A 17,891-nucleotide genomic window follows, 5' to 3' on the forward strand; every position below is an offset into this window, starting at 1 on the left:
ATCTGGGAGTTAAATTCCAGAGAACCTGATGACATATAAGAGGCAGGTAAGGGCAAGGGCTTCCCAACTTGGACAGTGGCAAGGATAGTAGTGTCAAGGCTAGGAATATAGGAAGAGGAGCAAGATAATGGTAGTGGCTGTGGAGATGATGATGAGCTTTATTTAGGCGATTTTTTCATGATGGTATCTGTGAGACCTTTGGGTAGTGATCTTTACATTGCAGTTACAGGTGTAAAGCACTGGGAAACCACCTGGGCTGGAGCTATTGAATAGTGAGTAAGTAGGTGTTTGTTAAGCGTAGAGAGCAGATGAGTCTATTCAGGGAGAGGATGTAGGATAAGTACAATGGACAGGAGTTAGAAATGTGGTTCAGTGATTGAATGCTTGCCTGGCATGCAGGAATCCCTGGTTCCATCTCCAGCACTGCAAAGTGAAACATACAAATGAGTAAGTACAATGGATAAAGAGTGGGTCCTGGAATTGTACCAATGTTTAAGCCAGAGATGGGAGAAAAAGAACCCATGAAAGTGTTAAGAGAAAGAACGGTAGGAGAAATAGACAAGACAGAATGGTACTATAAATTCCAGGGGAATAGAAATTTCCAGAAGAAACAATGTATTTCAATTTCATGTGAAAGGATGTGTCAACAGTGTTGGAAAACATTAGAAATATTCAATTAGATAAGGATGGAGAACTGTTTCCACCGTTTCATAGTGTTGAAGTAATCAATGACATGTGCCAAGCACTTTTAATTAAACAGTAGATTTAGAAGCAAAAAGTAGGGCTGGGGATGTGGCTCATTGGTAAAAAGTGCTTGCCTAGTACATGTGAGACCCTGAGTTTAATCTCTTAACACCGTAAAAAAAAAAGAAGAAGAAAAAGAAGAATAGAAGCTTAAAAGTACTGGAGACAGCAGTGACTTCAGGAAAGAATGGGAGGTGGGGGGATAGGGAACCTGCAAGAATAGATGAATGTTCTTGGAAGTTTAGAGAGAAACTAGTTAAGACATCTGTAGATTAAAGTTTAGTGAGAGTGAGAGGTTTAAAATATGTGAGGGAGATTTTAATTGTTAGTATGAATTGCTGGAGAAAATGCATGTTGTGTTTGGACTTGGATGGTCAGATGGGCACCAATACCTCTGAAACTGAAGGAAGGCAGTAAGGCCCCAGGGTGGGAAAACCAGATACCATAATATTTCATTGCCCTAGATTTCTTAACAAAGTATAAAATATTAACTACTTCTACCAGGAGTGGATGTAATAGGTGACTTGAGAATGTTGAAGACCCAAAATAAATTGCTGAGGGAGAAAAACAGAAGTAAGTTCACTTGAATTCCCCAATGGTGATTTTTATAAGCACCTTCTCCATAGTCTTGTCCACACTTCTCTTGTCCTATGTCCTTATGGCAATGATTTTACTGACAGAGCAAGGCCACGTGAAAGATGAACTCAAACTTATGTATTGAAGGAAAGCTCTTCCTTTCTTCATTTACAAAAACGTACAGATTTCAGTGAGCTTCCATAGACATTACCTTCAACAAGGATAGCATTAGTACTGGGAATTTTACAGATGTGGAGAGGCCAATGTGGTTATAGATGTGGGGCACTTTCCATGTAAAATAATGTAAACACTACTTCTGTTCTATATGTAAGGCAGACTAGAAAGAAACAGAGATTGAAAGAAAAGTCTTCAAAGTATTCAACACTACTTAGAAAATTAAGTCCTTGAGGAAAAGATTTTTTGAAATTTTTATAATCCTTAAGCTTATCATAGAGGTTTTCTTTACACATAGTGGAATCAGGGTAAATATTGTTTATTGAATTAACAATGTATGGTTTGTCAAGAACCTACTTACATTTTGGTTCTTTCAGCTTTTAACTCCATTCCTGTTTTTTTTTTTTTTTGTGGAACAGGCATAGAAGGAGAGGCCAGAGGTCACACACAAGCTGTTATCTACTTTTGTGTCTTATTTCCCAAGGTTGGATAATCACAGAGGTTTAAAATTCCCCAGAATTATTGTTCAGTATCTTTCATTAGCTTCCTTTCCTATGCCCTCTTTAAATGGTGATGTTCCACAGAGATCTGTTTATGTATCTGTCTTAATTGTGAAACAGAATCCTCCTTTAGGACAGAAGTTTTGTCTTACTTATTTAAAAGTTTTATGCATCCTGAGTATCAATCCCAGTACTTGTGATGGTTGTTAGATAGTAAATACTATTGTATAAATGACTAACTGAAGCTGTTTAGATTTTGTCAATACCTACTGAATTAAGCATTCTCAATTTTTTTCCCTAGGAAATCTTTTGTTGATTATATTTGTGAGTTATTTTGGAACTAAACTACATAGACCTATAATGATTGGTGTTGGATGTGTGGTTATGGGATTAGGGTGTTTCTTAATATCGCTACCTCATTTCCTCATGAACCGGTAAGTAGTCCAGTCTTTGATGATATTTTAGGTTTGTTTATTATCTGCAAGAACCAAGGCTTGAAATTCCCCTTCTGGGAGTGATGCTTCCTAAAGAACACAATAGTGAAGTAGGAGCTGGAAGAAATGAATTCTGTCCTGTGCCCTTTGCTGCCTCACTTCTACTCACACAATTACACCTTGTCAATCCGTGAAATAGGGATTTGGGACACCTCTTTCATGAGATTGAATCTGATGAAAAAATACTTAGGACCTGCCGGAATTTGGAAATTACTCCTTCCTCGGCACTATTTAGACACTTCTGATTGCAATAAGGTTCTGTTTAATTGTAGGTCACAAAGAGAGCAGTCTGAATGTTAATTTTTATTTTAATTTTCACCAAAATAATTATGTACAAGATTGTAAAAATAAAATTATATTGAAAGAGTTGTCCCCTGCCCCTAATTTTTGCTTTCCAAGGTCAACCACTTGGAACCTTGTAACTGCCTTAGCTCTTTTGGGGGTTTGCCTCTGTATTTTGTTAGTTTTTTATACCTCATTGTACTATAAAATTCCTACTATAAAATCATATGCAGTATTTACATTTGTATTATTTGAAAATACTTTTCACCACTGAATCATGTTGTTTTTTTCTGTTATATAACTTTTTTTCCTGATATAATAATTGACTTTTTCTTTTGATTAGCTTTCTTTGTATCTCTCATTAATTCCTTACCATTTTGGTAGAGCAGTTGCCCTCTCAATGCAGTCAGAAGGGTTTCATTTTTGTCTGGGAAATACTTTCCCAGAAAATAATTTAGTAACTTTCTGATAAAGTATTGTTCATCTGAATATATTCTTATTTTACTTCCACATTTGATTTATAGTTTGGAAACCATTCAAAAGTGCTATTTTAATTTTTTTCTTTTCAGTGTTATTATTATTAAGAATACTATGCAATTCTAATCTATGTGACCAGTTTCTTTTCTCTGGGAAATATTGAGATTTTTCTTTTAAGCTCTAGAGTCAGAAATTCATAATTATTTTGGCATAAGTTCTTTTCCTCCTCTGTTCTAGGTGCTTTCAGTGGACATTTGGGGGAAATTACTTGTATTTTTCCCCTTAGATAATATCTCACTCCCTTTACCCCTCTTTTTTCTCTTTCTACAACTTCTACTATTTGAATATTGGATATCCTGGATTAAACTTATGTTTTTCTCATCTTCTTTCTCTAATTTTATGGTGTATCTCCTTCTACTTTCTAGGAGATGAGTCTTCCAAACCTTTGGATGGGTTTCTAATTTATACTATCATATTTTTAAATTTTATTTTCAAGGACTCCTTTGTTTTTTGAATATCTCTTTTTGAGGAACATCTTATTCTTTCAAGAAGGCAATATTTTTTCCCATCTACATTTTCTTCATCTGTCTTTATTGTCTCTGGCTCCTCCAAGTGTTTTTGTTTGTCTCTGTCTTTACCACTCTAGTGTCCCTCATATATCTTGTTCTTGGTTATTCATATTTAAGAGAGGAATAACTGCAACAATAAGGTAATTAGAAATTCCATGTTTGTCCTGATTAATGGAGGACTTTTTCATAGGGTAAGGACTGGTTGTTTTCAGATGGCTCAGAACTGGGCGTCACCTGTTAATTAATTATCCTAGGCAAGGATTCTACTTTCTGTTGCTTGGGAAGTTGAAGCTTGGCTACCAGATGGTAGGAATAGTAACCTCATTTTTTAGTATGCAGTTTTTCTGTTTTATTGAATACTCAGTTTTTAGCATGGCCTTCCTGTCCTCAGTATGCCTGTTTAGACTTTAGACTCAATGGACCTTTTTAGTGTGAGAGGCAGGGGATGTCTTTGTAGGTCTAACTCATTTTTATGTACACTTTAAAACAAAGTGTGTAAATCATTTGAAATTTGGGTCATGCACACCTACAGTTTTAGGTATATTGCCTGAAACTTTCTAGAGATGTACAGCATGTGTTTAAGCGCTCCCCTGTAGACACTTATGACTATATTTTTCATTCTCCCACTCAGTCACGGTTGACATACCTGCTTTCCCACTTTCCACATTTCTTCAAACTCCGCCTTATTGTCAGATCTCCCAGTCTTTTTAACCTTGTTGAATTGTGCCTTTTCGTTTTTCATTTTAAAATCCTTTTATTGCTATTTGGTTGGTGTTTATGAATAAATGGACTTTGAATAAGAGACTAAATTTTAAGTATATAAATAAAATCAACAAATTATTTTATTTTATCTTCTCGGGTATTTTTGAAGGGATCAGTTGTTTTCAGGCAAAGAGTTTTTACTGCTCTTTTATTTTCTATCTTGTCTAAGGTAATATCAAGTAATATTCGGCTGTTATTTACATTTGTTCCACCATCTGCCAAAGGTCTTATTTCTTTGAAGTTCTTATGTCTCATGAGCTCATCAGTAAGGAAATAGAAACCTTTGTTCACAGTTCACAGCCATGTTCTATGGGCATGACTGGGCAATTGTTCTAAGGAGAAGGTATTTCAACCCTTTGTATTATATCCTGTAGCATAGAAATTAAAGACTACTGAGAGTATCCAAGCATAACACTTTAGCTCATATACAACTAAGAAGGGAAAGTTTTCTTTTGGCTTTCTCTTACCTAATATACACATTAAAAAAAAAAAACCAGAATAATTTGTAACAAAGAGAGACTCAGTTGGACATAATTTCCTATAATCTTGTAGTATGTAATTTACTTTCTGAGAAAGGATATTTGGATCCTGTGGTAATTTGCCTAAATTAAATGGCCACAATCTATTAGCCCTTTTGTTCTTGTGAGAAGAGGAAAAAACATTACATTAAGCTGTGCTGATAGTTGAGATTCTCCTAAGGCCCCTCATTATGATAGGCAATTTTTTTCCTTTTTTAGGAGTTAATGGACACATTGAGTAATTATTTTTGGATTCTCAGAATTCATGGTTATGCTTCTTAAGAGGAAACTTCAGAGAATCCAAAGGTAGAGATTGTTCCCCTCCCCACCAAAGCCTTTATTTTCTTAATTAAATGTTGAGTTTTCTATTTCAGTTTAGTTTTTGTTCCTTATTCCATATTAATCATTTCCAGGAAATGGTCACCTAAAAACCACAGATGGTTGATGTCAGATAATCTAAAAGGTATAACATTGACATGTAGAGAATTGAAAGCTAACTGTAAGGGGAGTCTACATTTTCAATGAGCAGCCGATTCGATTCTTTTGATGATATTAATTTATGATCATTAGAGTAACAAAGATGAAAAGACATCTTTATAGAATTTTAATGTTGTGGCTGAAGTGAAGCAGGAGTTAGTAATCTGCAAAATGCCCACACTGTCCTCATTAATTCTTTAACATAAATATGTTTTCCCCATATTCATACAGATATGAATATGAATCTACAGTTTCAGTTTCAAGCAACTTGTCCTCAAACAGTTTCTTGTGTATGGAAAATGGCAACCAGACTTCAAGACCTACACAAGATCCATCAGGTTATCTACTTCATTGTATGGCATTCTGTCCAGTGAATTCATAACTGGTCTTTTGGACAAAATGTTGGGTTTAGTTAAATGATTTTGGTGAATGAACAGAAGATATTTTCTCTCTTCTGGGATTCTGAGAGGATCACAAGAGGGAGAATAGGAATGTCTAATAATATAGAATATTATCCCTTATTCAATGTATCTAGTAAGATTTCCCTGTTTCTTAAAATGGTTATTTAAAAATGAGTCAAAGAGTGGTGGAAATGTAGATCAGTGGTAGAGAGCTTGCCTAGCATGAGTAAGACACTGGGTTCAATCGCCAATATGTACAGCAAAAAACAAAAAACAAAAAACAAAAAAATGAGTCAATGATAACCATCCCAGGACCACTATAGAGTTAATCCCACAAAGAAAAATTACTTTGAAGGATAAATTTATATTCATTATTTGGTCTCTACAATTATGCAAATAGCAAATAGAGAAAAAAGTTCTAAAGCTTTGTATTATATCACTGATATTCTATAGCTAGGAAAGCAGCAAGTATATTAAAATTTGGAATTAATTTATTCTCTTTCTACTAATGGAGATTTGTTTTTCCATCTCCTTGACCTTCTTTAACAGAGACTTGACTTTAACTTTAGCACAAAACTGCAACAGCATACTGGTCTCTGCTCCTTCATATGCTAAGGGATCTAAATAATCTTCTAGTGACACTTAGTCTGGATATGACTGCTGACTTACCTCAAGCCAGAACTTCTCCTCTTATGGGGACATTTAAATCCTGGATTTGTGACAGTGGAAGTTGCAGTAGTCCTGATAGCTGGGAACTTACTGCCATTATGGAATCAGAGTTAAAAAGACTATCTGTCTCAGAAGAGATAAGCCAAAGAAGCTACTGAGAAAAAAAAAAAAAAAAAAAAAAACCATTACCAGTAGCCTGAACTCACTCTGGCTTTGCAGAAGGCTTGTGCAGGCACTAGTCTGCATTACAGTGGGGCAGCAAAAGCCTCCCCTCTTTGGTGCATCTCCAGGAAAGTGCATTCATTCTTTCATCACTTAACATCTTCAGTTTTGCCCTAGAGTAAGCCTAGGATTTGTCTGTGATCTCTAGATGCAAATCATTGTGCTTATCATTGGGGAAAACAAACAAACAAACAAACAAATCTTCAGAAATGGAGACTATTATGTTTTGGGACTGGGAATGACTTTGAGGTAGACTTCTCAAAAAACTGCAGGATACAATTATGCTCAGGACCCTGATGTTTGTGAACAACGCCTGGCCAGTTTACAGGAGGTGAAAGTACCTTGTCTTTCACTCTCCTGAAAACATGACCCTACAGTGTTTCCTTAAGGCTTGACAGCTTTTTTTTGTCTTAGAACAAAAATGGCAAAAAGGTAGATCTAAGTCTTCAGAGAGCTCTCTTTTTTGTTTTTTGTTTTCAATTCCCTTGGACCTGGTCTTTATTACTCTAATAAGAAGGTGTTGCTCCAAGGATTGGGGTGGTACTGTTAAAAGATTTTGGTAGTTTCAGTATACAGTAGTCTCCATAGAAAATAAAGTGATTATTTCCCAGTTAAATATTTTTAATTTTTATAAAGTTATCAGCTGTAGAAAATTCAATCTTGAATGGAACTTGGTTTTAAGTAAATGTTATATTGATAAATGTGATATGAATTATGGGGAGATATATTTGTGTATGTGTGTTTCTTCTCTACCCAAAGTTGTGTAGGAATGGGATAACACTCATATCTGTTAATTGGGATCAGTAGTTACTGGTAAACTAAATTTGGGGGGGTTGGGGTAAGCCTGATATTTGGTGTTTGCCAAATTCTATATGATGTAAATGCTCCCATCAAACTGCCAAAAAGAATTGACACTAAATATTGAATTGGGAAAAGATATATGTAGTCTTTTCTCCCAGCCCAAAAGAACAGGTTCCAGCACACCACTTATACTTGTCCATACCTAAGCACTCTTGCAAAAAAAAAAAAAAATGCAATAAGGGTGACCCAATGAATCATTGCTGGCCAAGTAGATAAATTATTGATAAGATGTCATGGGCATATAAGAACCAAGAAATGCTTAAAGAAAACTTTGAATTAATTGTCACTAACTAACACTTACTATCCAAGCACTAATGCAATTTTTTTGTTTGTTAATTTTAATGCAGAGTGTGTGAAGGAAGTTAAGTCATTAATGTGGGTATATGTACTGGTAGGAAATATTATACGTGGAATGGGTGAAACCCCCATCATGCCTTTGGGTATTTCCTATATAGAAGATTTTGCCAAATCTGAAAACTCTCCTTTGTATATTGGTAAGTTTAAAAATCTGCCTTAACTCCTATTCAAGACAGTAAGTTCCCTTAGGTTAAAAATTAATTGTCTACATAGAATCTTAGTGATTTCCAGTATGATGAGCAGAGTCCCTTGGCATAGTTAGTCATAAGGTTTTTGAATGTGGCAATCAATTATAAGCCACTTTGTAAAATCTGCCTTTTCTTTTTTTTAAGGTACTAGGGATTGAACCCAGGGACACCATAGCACTGAGTTACATCCCCTGTCCTTTTTATTTTTTTTTTTTAATTTGAGAAAGGGTTTTTCTAAATTGCCCAGGATAGCCTTGAACTTGCAATCCTCCTGCCTCACCCTCCTGAGTCATTGGAATTACACGTGTGTATAAGTTTGCCTAGCTGCAAAATCTGCTTTCTACTATTAAAAAGACTACTAATCTAGTGTCCCTCAAGTCCTCTGAATGCTCTATTTCCCTGACACTGCATTCTTTCTAAGAAGATTCTAAGATCTAAGAAGATTCAAGATCTTTCTCACTACTTTTTCTATTTCTGTTTTTGTTCAGTTCTCATTGCTTCATAATTTATTATAACTTCTTTGTTGGTCACTTATTTCCATATGCTCTTTTATTGATTTCTTATAAATGTTTTTGCAGTGTAATCTTTCTGAAACATTGTTTTAATCAAGTCTTCTTTACCACCTTCATGACTCCTGCTGGCTTCTTGTTTGCTAACTCTGAACTCTTACTTATCAATCACAACCCTGATACTCTATGTATATTTAGTTTCCTTGATAGTGTCTCCTCATCACAGTCTCCATGTCCTAGGGGATTATTCATATTTTTTTCACAAAAGCAATCTTCATAATTACCTTTTTATATTCATGTATTATCTGGTAAATAGTCAACCCAAGAGCCACTTTCTTATATTATCTCCTAATCTTCTAATATTAATTTGTTATAAATAACTTGCTTATATTCCTTAGCTATTCTATCTAGTTGAAAAAATCAAAACTTTGTCTATAGGATTATTCTCTTATTAATGTAGATTTATCTTTTTATAAACTTAATAACTTTAAGCGAGTGAAAGAAAATAAGAACAGACCTATATATAATCAAGATGGATTAAAATTTTAAAAACTATTGAATAATTACCCCCAAATAACTTTTGGAACTTTTTGGAGGTTCACTACTTTACAATAATCTCTTTCATTATTTTTCTTTTCAGTCCTTTTAAATCCCTTCACATACTTCTATTGAAAGATTGCACACACATATCTAAAATAAATTAGCAAACAGCTTGTTATATTATGTATTTTAATATTCATAAAATATTTTGGTACTGGTTTAGTTGCTTTTGCATCACTGTGACCAAAAGACCTGACAGGAACAACTTAGAGGAGGAAAGTTCATTTTGGCTCACAGTTCTACAGGTTCAGTCTATGTTCATCCAACTCCATACATAGCTCTGGGCCCAAGGTGAGGCTGAAAATTCTGACAGAGGGGCATGGCAGAGGAGAGCAGCTCAGGACCTGGCAATGAGGAAAGAGAAAGAGAGGGAGAGAGGGAGAGAAAGATAGAGAGATGGGAAGGTGGAGCACAAGCACGTGCTATACTCACCAGGGAAAAAATATAAACCCAAAAGTTAAACTTCCAGTAACCTACTCTCTCCAGCTACACCCCATCTACATACATTTACTACCAAGTTAATCCATATCAGTGGATTTTCTGAGCATTCTTGCACTATATCACATGTGAGCTTTGGGGGCACACTTCACATCTAAACCATAACATTCCTCCTCTGCTCCCCCTAAGATCTCATGTCCATCTCACAGTAAAAAATACATTTAGTTCATTTACATACTATGTATATAAAAATACATAAGTTCATTTCCATAGTCTTTTAACAGGTACAGCATTACCCAAAGTCCAAGTCCAAAAATCTCATTTGAGACTTTAGCAAACTCTTGATAGCCAAGATCAAAAGTAAATTGTACCAACATTCAATGGCACAGAGTAAACATTTTCATTTCACAATAGAGACATGGATGCATAGAAAGAAGAGATGGGACCAAAACAAATCAAAATCCAGCTGAGCAAACAAGTCCTGTAGCTCCACATCTAGCATCTTGGGAACATGAGATCGTGATGTTACTTTCAAAGGGCATGTATAATTCTTCCCTTGTGGCCTTACTGGTTGCAGTCCACATGGCCTCTCTCTTAGGTTATCTCTGTAGGTTCTTGCAGCTTCCTTGACAGATATTCCATGTTACTGGCATCTCTTGACCTCAGAGGAGTCTTCTTTGTAGCTTTGGCTTCCTTCTTACATCTTCCTGCATCACCCTTTCAGGGACAGCCCACAAAGGACTCTGAATCTGCTACATTCTTCCTGGCCTTCCTATGAAATCTCAGTGGAAACCTCCCTGTCATCATAACTCTAGCATCTCATTCCTGCAAAACTAGGACCATGTGGTTGATGCCAAGGTCTGCCACCATCTTGAGCAGTAGCCAAACCTCTTTGGATGATGGCTTCAGCAGCCTCTGAGTGTTTGGATGATTGAGCACAGTGAAACAACTTCCTAGGCCCCACTGTGCAAGCAAGATGCCCCCAGGATCTCTTTTCAAAGGAGATCTTTGAGCCTGTGAAAGACATTGTCTTGTCCGTTTCTGAGATGCATTCAAGCTATTGTTTATGGGTAAGGTACCTGTTGTCTCTTTAGTGAATGTAATGTCTTAACAATCACAACTTCTTTGGCTTCAGTTTTATTCACACTTTGGTGGCCAAACTGCAAATTTTTCAAATCTTTCTACTCTGCTTTCTGCTCCTGATTATCACAGTAAATTTAGCTAAAAGCTGCCAGCAATAGCCATACTGCCCCCTGAATTTTTTGCTGCCTTGAAATTTCCTCCAACAAATTAATTAGTTTATCATCTTTAAATTGATCCTTACAGGATGTCCCAGGACATAGACAAAATGTAGATGACAATTTTGCCACATAAGTAGCCTCTAGTCCAATTTCCAATTTAGTCTTCTTTCTCTTCTGAAAACCTTAAGATCCCAGTCTTTACTATCCGCAGTCCTATTAGCATTTTGGTCTTTTGTGCTCCAATTAGAATCACCAATTAAGCTCTGCTTGCAACATTCTAAATCTTTTATACTTTGCATCTCTAAATTTCTCAAAATTCTTCTCACAAACTCCATAAGGCTTTTGAACCACAAGCTTAGATTAGTAACATCAGTGACCTTCCTCCTTGGTATGAATTTCTGTTTTAGTTAGCTTTTCATTGCTATGATCAAAATACCTAACAAGAACAATTTAAAGGAAGAAAAGTTTATTTTGGCTTGTGGTTTCAGAGGTTCAGTCCACTGTTGGCTGGCTGTATAGCTCTGGGCCTAAGGTGAAGCAGAACATCACGAAGAAGGATATTATAGAGGGAAGCAGCTCAGGACATGGCAACCAAGAATAAGAAGAAGGAGGAAGAGGGGGAGGAGGAATAGGGAGGAAGAGGAAGAGGAGGAAAAACAGAAAAAAGAGAGCGGGCAAGCGCTGTTTACTGGGGACAAAATATAAACCTCAAAGTCATACCCCTGGTGACTTACTTCCTCCAGTCATATATTTCTGCATATAGTTACCACCCAGTTAATCCACTTCAGTGGAATAACCCATTGATTGGGTCAAAGATTACATAATCTGATCATTTGGCCTCTGAACATTTTGTACTCTCTCACATATGAGCTTTTGGGGAACACCTCACATCTAAACCATAATAGGTACATATTATGTAAAACTATGATAATTTATCTACATATTAAGATGAATGAGATACATGTCCACAACGAGTTTAGTAAATAAATAACTACATAATTATATCAATGTTATATATCTGCATGTGTGTATGCACAATGAAATAATTATAAATCTAATACTTAGACATCAATAAAATAGTTCCATGTATGTCTCTGGAGTTTAGGAGAGAATATGAAAGTTAGGTATACAGCATGAGAATCATCTTCATAGAGATAATAAGTGAAATTAGAAGGGAAAAATGAGGTTGTCATTGGAAGTTCATTTGTATAATGAGAGGTTCTAGGGTAAAATACTGGAAATTACTTAGTGAGTAGAATAAGAGGAAGAAAAATCAAAGACAAAGTAGTTATAGGGGGAAAAGTAAAGCAATGAATGTATAGTTTTCTGAAGGTTCTAGGAGAAAAATGACAAGAGTTAGTCAGCAATGTCAAATGACAGAGTTAGCAGGATGAAGACCAAGATAGGCACTGGATTAGTGACAAAGAGTTATTACCTATACTTTTGAGTATAATGTGAAGAGATTTAAGCAAGTGAGAAGGAGGTGAGGAAATGGAGATGGAGTACAGGGAAAGGAAATAAAGCAGAGTGCTTTTGAGATAGTGTAGCAATCATTGGGTGGGGGGATATGAAGTAAGCATAGAACAGGGAGTGTTAGGCAGATAAAGACCACAGATAATATAAAAGGGGTTGGTACCGGACAAGTCAGGACTACATGGGGTAGATGAGCTTCAGCCCTGAGACTGTGGAGAAGGCAGACAAAATGCAGAGACAAAATATGAAGTAAGCAGAAGAAGCTCCTGCCTGGATTTTCAGTGATCAGGAAGGGATCAACATACATTCTGAATTGTAGATAAATCAGGAGGTGGCTGCTGATGAATTTTCAATTATTAAGAAGCCAAGTGAGGATATAAGAGACTGATGAAAGTAGAAAATAAGAATGTGAAGGATAAGAAAGGAGACTGTGATAAAATCAATGAGATGTACCATAATAATGAGGGCCTGTTATTTTCAAGGAATTTTTAATTGAAGATTTGGAGTGATGTTTTTCTGAGGAATATGTATAAAAAATTCATTTTACATGTTATTGTTTTAGAATTTCTTTAAAAATATGGCTATGTAAGCATCAAAAATATTTTGTTCTTTATCATGGATTTTTCAATAGGATGCCTGTGTGCCTGTGCTGTTAGAGCAAAGCTTTTACTCAGCATAAAAGAGAATTTGGAAGTATTGAGAAAATGGCTTTAAATTATAAGGCTTCTATGTTAGTCAACTTTCTGTTACTTTAACAAGTACCTGAAATAATCAGTGTTTTTAGTCAGGTTTTTTTTTTTTTTGTCACCATGACAAAAAAAAATTTGAGGAGCAGAAGTTTATTTTAATTCACAGTTTCAGTCCACAGATGGCCATCACCATTGCTCTGAGCCCAATGTCAGGCAGAACATTATGGCTGAAAGGTATGGAAGAGGAAGGCAGCTCAGAACATAGAAATGAAGAAGCACAGAGAGCTCTGCTCACCCTCAGTAATCTATTTCTCCAACCACACCCTACCTTCCTACATTACCACCCAGTTAATCCATCAGTAGATTAATCTACTGATTAGGTCACACCTCTTATAATCAAGTCGTTTACCTCTGAAAATTCTTGCATTATCTCACACATGAACTTTTAGGGAACACCTCATATCTAAACCATACTATAAATTTATAAAGAAGGAAAAAAAGGGAGAGAATTGAACAACAGCAGAGGAGGTAGAGAGGGAAGATGGGAGGGGAGAGGAGGAGAGGGGGGATAGTAGGGGATAGGAAAGGTAGCAGAATACAACAGTCACTAATATGCCATTATATAAAAATGTGAGTACATAACAGATGTGATTCTGCAATCTGTATTTGGGGTAAAAATGGGAGTTCAAAACCCAATTGAGTCAAATGTATGAAAGATGATATATCATGAGCTCTGTAATGTTTTGAACAATCAATAAAAAAAAAAGAAAAAAATGATTATTTTGGCTGTCAGTTTCAGGTTTCAGTTCATGATTGATTGGCCTTGTTGTTTTGGGGCCTGTAGTGAGGCAACACATGATGCAGAAGCATGTGTATGAAACTGCTTACTTCATGGCCAGGAAGTGAGAGAGAAAGAGGAAGAGACTGGAGTCTCATCACCTCTTTTAGGGCATGGCTCAAATGACCTGAAGACTTTCCAATAATCCTCACATCTTAAAAGTTGTACCAATTCCTAATCGTGCCAAACTTGGGACTAAGCCTCTAACCTATGAAGCTTTAGAGGACATCGCAGATTCAAAAAATAGCAGCTTGTTTTTCAACATTTACAAAATCAGTGTTATTTTATAAACACACCAAGTTTATTTTTCTTATAAGCTGAATATCTCAGTCGAAAATATCTAAGATAACTGGGATGTACCTAAGCAAAAAAGCACTTGCCTAGCATGAGAAAGTCCCTACATTCAACAACTAGCACAACCCCTCTCAAAAATGAAAAAATAAATAAAATAAATAAAAATTAAAAAATTAAAAAAAAATAAATGAAAACTTCAGTCTTTTCATAGAACCAGATTCTATGTGAGTATATAACTATACTGTAACATTGTATTTTTGGTTTTTTTTAGGGTTTATAGAAACAGGAGCTATCATTGGTCCTTTGATTGGACTTTTGTTAGCGTCATTCTGTGCAAACATTTATGTAGACACTGGATCTGTAAACACAGGTAATTCAATAAAATCTATTTAAACAGTGTCAGAGTATGCAAAGTATCTTATGAATGTAATTGCATGTAATTGTTGTCCTATTTGACCCTCTCAAAGGTAGATTATTTCAAGTTTACATCAGCCAACCAAAGTGGAGTAAATAGTAGAGGAAGATAAAATGCTGATCTTCTGATTCAAAGTTCATTACTCTTTCTGTCGTATCGCAGCCATATTTTGGTTTCAAAAGATTTAAGAACATAAGTTTTACATTTTTGTACTCAAAGGATTACTTGTGGATACTGAAATAGACCTTTCAGTTATTTATTAAGTACCTAGTTATAAATTCTTTATGTGATATGATAGATAATCAAGGCTAATTTATTGCTTTATTATTTATATCATAGCAGTACACATTGTCAGACAAATCTTTTTAAATTAATTTTACCTGATACATAAAACAAAAATTATACATACTAATGGGATTCAATGTGATGTTTTGATATATGAATACATTGTATAATATCTATTTCTCTTTTCTTTAAGAGGAAAACTTTCAAAATCCTTTCTTGTAACTTTTCAAAATGTATAGTACAATTGTTATTTATAGTCACCTTACTGTGCAACAGCTCACCAAGACTTCTTGCTCCTAACTTTAACTTCATACCCATTGATCAACCTTAGATAAGTTTATAAATGTCTGAATTGTATGAAAATTTTCTATTTCAATGAACCTGAGAATTATAATTTTAATAATTTTATGTATTTTATACAAGAGATATGACATAAACTAATATAAATATATACATTTCTTTACAGATACTCTGACCATAACTCCCACTGATACTCGTTGGGTTGGTGCATGGTGGTTTGGCTTTTTGATCTGTGCAGGAGTGAATGTCCTCACTGCCATTCCTTTTTTCTTTTTGCCCAAAACGCTTCCAAAGGAGGGACTAGAGGGTAATGCTGACATCATTAAAAATGACAAAGAAGAAAAACAGAGAGGAGAGGTCAAGAAGGAAAAGAATGGAATCACTAAAGGCAAATATAAACATTTTAAACACCATAATTTACCTTTCATTTTATATAGGTGTATCTGTATTTTAGCTTAGCACTATAATATATTATGCTGCTGATGTGTGCTATTAAGATATTTTGTTATTACTGGTCACAAGTCAATAATATCTAACTACTCTGATTCTTCCTGTGCTAATCTTTGAAAACAAATCATGTAATTTGAAAGCAAATTATATAAAAGTCTTTATATAAAAATTGAAATCATCTCAGTCTTTATATAAAAATTGAAATCATTCTTGGAATTCCAAATAAGCAAATATATTTGGTCCTATCTGCTTTAAAACAATCTGTTCTATAGAGAACATAAGTATAATTAAAAATGAACAAGTAGAAATTAAAACTAAGAACAATAGTAGGAAAAATATGCACTAATCATAATAGATAGTATAGTTCTATAACCAAAATTTTAGCTTAGCTGTGAGCTTCCTGGAGTTTAAGGCAGAAAAAGGAAACATTATAGATAATATGATTTTTTATATTTGATAAAGGGGTGAATTATAATTTTTAAAGAGAAATTGTTCCCTCAATAACAAAGTTCAAAAGTGTAGAAAAATATCATCATATGATGTATGATACAAGTAACATTGAGCAACATACTGAATTTCAGCGAATGCAAGAGCATAATTCATGTAGTATTTTTTATATAGATCTTTAATCAAAGTTCAAGGCAAAGTTTTCAAGAAGATGTTTCGGTGGGAAACTCAGTGTAGATAATTTTAGTATATAGTATTTGTATCCCAAACATGGCATACATTGGAATCACTTAGGAGTTTTAGAATTTATTGATGCTTGAAAGTAGTGCAGTATTCTCAGGAAGTTTGAGTTAATTCTTAGGGAATGTGGCCTGGGCATTAGAATTCTTAAAGAGTATTTATTTGGAAGATGGGTGGTGACGGGGTGGGGGGAGCTGTTTCATTATCTGTAAAATGGCAATAATAGCATTACTTTTATTATAGAGTTATTGTGTACAGGTGAAAGGAATTCTGGTACATGTTCCTATTTTATTCCTATTAGTACTAATATTTTCATTGTTGATGTTGTTATTTTACCATAATTCACAAGCTCGTATACCAATTTACACATTAATTTTTATTAACAATCACAAATTCACTTGAAGCACAATTAAATGTTATTTAATACTTATTGGAAGATTAGAATTGGTTTATGATCTTGAAAATTTTAAGAATCATGATTATAATAACAATTCTTCTAAAAGGGATAATACAGACTGATAGAGAATATTAACACAGAATATTTTTTGTGGTTTGCAAGATCAACTTTCAAAACTAGGGAAGAGCTTAGAGTAGGATAAAATATGTTAAATAGGTTTGAACTATCAGGACTCTTCTATTAGGACAGGGATGTCAATAAAAATGGGTGACTGAAAAAGCCCAAAGAGCCGAGTGACGCACACCTGTAATACCAGAGGCTCAGAGGGTGAGACAGGAGAATCACGAGTTCAAAGCCAGCTTCAGCAACAGTAAGGTGTTAAGTAACTCAGTGAAACTGTCTCCAAATAAAATACAAAAATAGGGCTGAGAATTTGGCTCAGTGGTCATGTACCCTGAGTTCAAACCCCAGTACCAAAAAAGAAAAAAAAAGAAAAAGCCCCAAAGAGTTTTGACCACATCTCCCTCCTCTGCATGTACCTTCATGGACCTTATTCTTAAGCAGGAATTCTACAAGTGGGATTTATTTCTTTGCATTAAGCTGTGCTTCCTCTTCTACCAAATGGTTTATTTATTTCTTGATACTTCATTCTCGAGTAAGTTTTAGGCAGTTAATATTAAGTAAACTGGGACAGTACAAAACAAGGAAATTGAGACAGAGAACGTGAAGATAGAAAAAGTGAAAAGAAATTAGAATTTGAGCCAAAATAGCTGCAATGTGACTCAACCCATTTACCATAGACAGGCCACAAATTAAAGCAGAAAAAAAAATTTGGTTAAATCATTTATATTGTCCTTATTATGTACCAAATGAATCAAAATCTATGTGAACAGAGCCTGCATATGGTTTAACAAATATCTCCAGGTAGTTCTAATATACATCCCACTGTGAACTGTTGAAACTGTTGAAACAACCATTGAAATTGTTGTTCTGAAGAAGCAGAA

At 34.9% G+C, this 17,891-nt stretch overlaps 1 protein-coding gene across 8 annotated transcripts in view; it reads left to right on the plus strand.

The window, feature by feature from the left end:
* The window catches only part of Slco1a2 (solute carrier organic anion transporter family member 1A2), a 118,988-nt gene that overhangs the window by 73,619 nt on the left and 27,478 nt on the right, over window positions 1–17,891 (plus strand). For 6 of the 8 annotated variants that reach the window (XM_078015128.1, XM_078015126.1, XM_078015124.1 and 3 more), the window contains 5 exons: window positions 2,296–2,428; window positions 5,805–5,911; window positions 8,074–8,220; window positions 14,625–14,723; window positions 15,520–15,741. In XM_078015128.1, coding sequence (XP_077871254.1) covers window positions 2,296–2,428; window positions 5,805–5,911; window positions 8,074–8,220; window positions 14,625–14,723; window positions 15,520–15,741 — 708 coding nt within the window. The remainder of the gene's footprint in view (window positions 1–2,295; window positions 2,429–5,804; window positions 5,912–8,073; window positions 8,221–14,624; window positions 14,724–15,519; window positions 15,742–17,891) is intronic. The other 2 variants (XM_078015127.1, XM_078015129.1) reach the window with 2 other exon arrangements.

Source organism: Ictidomys tridecemlineatus, chromosome 6, assembly GCF_052094955.1.
Source record: "Ictidomys tridecemlineatus isolate mIctTri1 chromosome 6, mIctTri1.hap1, whole genome shotgun sequence".
Taxonomy (NCBI): Eukaryota; Metazoa; Chordata; class Mammalia; order Rodentia; family Sciuridae; genus Ictidomys; species Ictidomys tridecemlineatus.